The sequence below is a fragment of the Gavialis gangeticus genome, unplaced genomic scaffold, assembly GCF_001723915.1.
Source record: "Gavialis gangeticus isolate Ggan-Ray unplaced genomic scaffold, GavGan_comp1, whole genome shotgun sequence".
In the NCBI taxonomy this organism is placed as follows: Eukaryota; Metazoa; Chordata; order Crocodylia; family Gavialidae; genus Gavialis; species Gavialis gangeticus.
The window spans coordinates 109,621,162-109,626,105 of NW_017728992.1; the positions used below are offsets into that span (position 1 = coordinate 109,621,162).

The following is a 4,944-nucleotide window of genomic DNA, read 5'->3' on the forward strand; positions in this document are numbered from 1 at the left end:
GTTAGGGCGGCTAGGAGCTGGAACCAACTTCCAAGGGAAGTGGTGCTGGCCCCTACCCTGGGGGTCTTTAAGAAGAGGCTGGATGCCTACCTGGCTGGACTCGTTTGAGTCCCATTTCTCTTTTTGGGGTTTTTTGTTGTTCTCCCGCCCTGGCGGGGGGTCGGGCTAGAAGATCTACTAGGTCCCTTCCGACCCTTAATCTATGAATCTATGAATCTATGAATAATCTATGAATAAGTATGTGTCTACACCAGATTTGAGAAATGGTTTGCTAGCCACCCACGGGAACAGGGGAAATAAGAAAGCACCTTTCAGTACAAGACACACAATGGTGGAGGGTGGGGTGAGGAGGGAAAATTCAGTACACAGAAGGTGAGCATCCACTGGGACTGCACATGAGGTGGAACAGCAGCATCCCACAGTGAAACTACAGTCTCCAGTGGATTTACTAATGCTTGGTTCCTAAGATATGTTCAGCTGTGTAGTACTGGGAAAGTTTCAACCAGTGCTTGGTTTGCTACAAAACGCAACTTGGTTGTTAATTGTGGTAAAGAGCCTGAAAATCACAGAGAGAGAGAGAGAGAGAGAGAGAGATAGAATAATAAAAAGGAAGCTTATAGTCACAACCAACAGCTGAAGTAACAGGGGTGTTGACAACTTCATCTAATTTTCAACTTGCCTACTGAAGTCCAATAGAATACTTCTGCCAAGTGATGTAGTTCAATAAAAATGGAAATAATGGAAATGTATTCTATTATAAACAGCTTGAAGATGAGAGCAGTCAAAAACAGTAGCAATTTATAACAATCTAGTATTATGTAAGGTGTAACAGGACAGCACTGATGGCCTCGGGTGAGTAATAAGACATGGCTAACTGTTTATGAGCTCAATTCTGTTCTTGTCCAAGTTAATGGGAAGGCATCCACTGCCTTCAGTGAGAAATGGATCAATCCCCTTGTGCCCACAATTTAAAAAGGCAATGGAAAAGGTGAGAGAGATATTTAAGAATTCCAGCTTTCTACAGGGTGTCTTACTCCTCTGAAAATATTCTATCAGAGATCATTTACAGCATATGTGTTTTTAAATATGTCTTCTGTGTATGCAGAAACAATTACAACTGCAATTTACCAACTTTAAGCCTAAGAGTTTTGACAGCTTAAAATGCTGTCTTTTTTTTAAAGCCTTTAAAAAATTCCATGCAACTCTTTTACCAGTTTTAGAGACAGAGGATATTTCTAAGCACAGAATATGCCTGCATGTTGTAGGAACATCACATTCTGCTAACTCTGTACAAGCAGTAGCCCCCATAGCATTGATAACACTCTGAAAATGATCAAGAAAACTGATTGGCATGCATAAAATCAAGGAAAGGCCTTCATCATTAATTTCTTTAAAAAACACTGCTTTTCTTTTCTACCTGAGGCACGGCTCCCCTTATCCAGAGAGGGATCAACTAGGACAAAAGGCCATTAATCCCTGTCCTCTGAGACATTCTTTAAATCCTCCTCTTGGATAACAGAAGTGCAGGCAGAAATCCCCAGCCTTTCAGTGCGATCACTTTGGACTGACAGATAAGAGTATAATTTTATTACCACAAAGGGTAAATCGCTTCCTATGCTCTGTATTCATATGAAATCAGTGCTTTTGCTACTCCAAACAAACAATTCATTGCTTGCTACTGTTGTTTACTATTGTAATGAGAAAGAAACCTTGGTGAAAGAAATGACACCACTACTCCCTTCCCCCCCCTTTCCTTTGTGGTGGCACAATTATCTACGTTATTTTTAGACAATGGTAAATAGAAATGTTGATTACTAATTTAACACCTGTCATGCCAGATCCTCACTGGTGTAAATTACTGTAGGCAATGAACCCAGTTGATTTATAACAGCTGAGAATTAGGTCTACATTTCAGAAAGGAGGCTACCGTATTTTCACTCACTAACTACAAAAACACTAATGTGCACCTTTTGTGTTTCACTTAAGAGGCGATATATTCATGGGGTAGGTCCTACTAAAGCTATTGCTATAAGCTGTTGATCTGACCTAATAGATGTTTTGGGGTTTTTTTTTCTTTAAATTAAGCTTTTTTTTTAAAGTGCTTGTGGAATTGGGCCTTAAGAATCAGCCAACTGAGTGACAGAAGCACAAATATACGAACACACATATCTATAAGAAAACTCACCACTGTTAGAAGCATCATTGAGATTTAGCAGCCCACTTCCTAACCCTCTGTAACTATGGTAACTGTAGGTCCCATTTCCGTTGATGTACAACACCTCCTGTGTGCTGGAAACAGCCGATGTTGAGTAAGTGACCTGGGCTGGCTCTTGTTTATATTGTTTGTCAGCTGGGGCAGTCTCATCCTGAAAAAAACAATATTTCATTGTAAGGCACCAAATTATTTATTGCGTTACAACTTGAACCAGAGGGGCTTTTTAATGTTGTTTATAAATTCCGTGCATGGCTTCCACAATGGGATAATAAACACAGAACAAGAACATACATGTTTGCAATTGACAGATTTCCACCTGAAAAGAAATAAGAATAGCTTGGGACCCAGATTTCCCACATGCACTATTATTATTTATTTCTTTGTGTTGTGCTTGAACACCCAAATGTGTTCAGCACCATCCAAACACACAAGATGTGGTCATTATCCTAAGGTACTTGAAATCTTCCTCAAAACTGAATTCCAAAAAACCCCCAAAACTGGAAGGAACTGGGAGCAAGTGACTGCTCTCTGGTATTAAAAAAATTACCCTCCTGATGCAAAGAATCAGTTTTTCCTGATATAACAACCACTATAAAATGCATTGATATATTCCATAGATGCATCAGCATTATGGATGCTTGGTAACAGCAGGGTAAAAATGTAATTACTGTATGTCTGGCATGTTGCGAGAAACTATGCAAAGGGCTGTTACTGCCCCTACACAAATGGGCCAGCAGAATGAGCAGCATCAGCAAAAATAAATATATAGATATATGACTATATAATCTGCTTATGGAACAAACCAATCTTTGTGCAGTAGGACACTGCAAAGTAAACAATTCCTCTTTCATTGAGGGCTAAACTACTGTGATTTAGTATTCATTTACTGTGGGCTGGTAAGAGAACCTGCTGGAGGTACTCTCTTCTCCTGATGGTTAAAGCAAGATATGGGCATGAGCAAATGAGCTGACCAGTTTAGCAAGCACACCTTGTATAGAAGGCACACCTTGTGCCCATTCCTTCATGGGTAGCTCCATATGGCTGTTTTTAAAATCATTCCAGCATTCTCTGTCAGTAACTCATCTGGGCTCAATAGTATGCTACAGCTTTTGTACCATACAGTCCCCTCATACTACCTGTCTAAGGGGGACTGGAGTGGCAGAGGTGCTAAGGCACATGGTTGACAGAGATTACAAATTTGAGGCCATAGTAGAAGTACTCATGGTGCAACCTGTCAGATTCCAATGAATCTGCAAATTCTGCTTAATACCCTGACACAAGGAGAGGAAAAGGAAGGAACTGTCTACCTCTTAAGTACTTTTGCATGAGGATGGGCAGGATTTAGCCTGGGGACTCTCAAACTTTTGCATAGTATGATCACATATAGCTAGAGAGATTGTCTTGCACTACCTGTCCACTCATTTACTGTTACATGGACCACCTCTCACCATTTGTGACCACAGAACATTCCTACAGCAGTAAGAGCAATTATTTACATAGGAAAGTTACAGTGGAAATATCTGATGCTGGGAAAAAGGAGAACTAGCACCATGTTACCAGATAGCTCCTTCATAGACCATTGTGCGAGAAACTCTGATTTAGTTTCTATTTGGCACTTATTTTTTTTAAAGCCCTTATGTACCTTTTCGTTTCTCTTTTCTTCTCAGTCTAATTATGGCTCCACCATTCTGGATGTGTAACACTTAACTCCTTGGGTAGTCTAGCTGATTTTTGTGAGCTAGTAAAGATACCTGAACTAGCCCTCTGTGACTAAGATGACAGTATACATCTGCAGAGTACTTCACACAAATTCAGCTGCGACTGCTGTATTTCAGTAGGGTTCAGGAATAATTTGAATGACTAACACACATGGTTTCTGATTTTATATACTAGTTGCATTGTAAGTTATTTAGAAGCAAAGACTATGGGTCAGATTCTATTCCACCTACTGAACTTCTAGGTGGACTTAAAGACTTAAGGGCAAATCTATTCCACCCTGTACAAGCTGCCAAAAATCTATATTGCAGCTACTTTTGTAACATGCTTTTCTACCAATCTTACCCTTAAGACTGAGTCAAGAAAAAGCAATGAGGAGGACTTATCTATCTTTTGCATTAATGGTTTTTTCAGGCTCAAGCAGAGTGGAATAGGATCACACATAGGCCCCTAATAGGTAGAAAAGAATCTGACCCTACCTGCATCTAACGCAGGGGTGAGCAAAATGTGGCCTGTGGGCCGGATGCGGCCCGCCAGCCCATTCTATCCAGCTTGCGGGCCCCTAAAAAATTTAGAAAATTAATATTTATCTTCCTCTGGCTGCCTGACATGTGGCCCTTGATGCCTTGCCAAAACTCAGTAAGCGGCCCTCCGCCCAAAATAACTGCCCACCCCTGGTCTATCATGTACCATGAAGGAATCCTGGTCTCTGAGTTTCTTTAGGCACTAATTAGATACGAATCAGTAATAATTAGGATAATTTCCTGATACAGATTCAGTGAAATATATTTCAATATCTGAAAAAATAATGGATTCATGGAAAGACATGCCTGTTAAGTACACAAGCCAGATCTAATGTGCAAACATTTTCAGAGTGGTTAATGGGGATGAACTGGCATCTGGTAGTGAAAACTTCTCCCCGTGTAATAATTCGTTCAATTTATCCCACTTCTGTATCATTTTATTATGTTTACTACAATGGTGAATTAAAGTGAATTTGATTAAATGTCCTG

General features: G+C 40.1%; 1 protein-coding gene across 3 annotated transcripts in view; it reads right to left on the minus strand.

Moving 5' to 3' along the window:
* Positions 1 to 4,944, minus strand: part of NOL4 (nucleolar protein 4) — a 365,842-nt gene that overhangs the window by 17,306 nt on the left and 343,592 nt on the right. For all 3 annotated transcript variants that reach the window (XM_019526816.1, XM_019526826.1, XM_019526832.1), the window contains one exon: positions 2,186 to 2,366. In XM_019526816.1, coding sequence (XP_019382361.1) covers positions 2,186 to 2,366 — 181 coding nt within the window. The remainder of the gene's footprint in view (positions 1 to 2,185; positions 2,367 to 4,944) is intronic.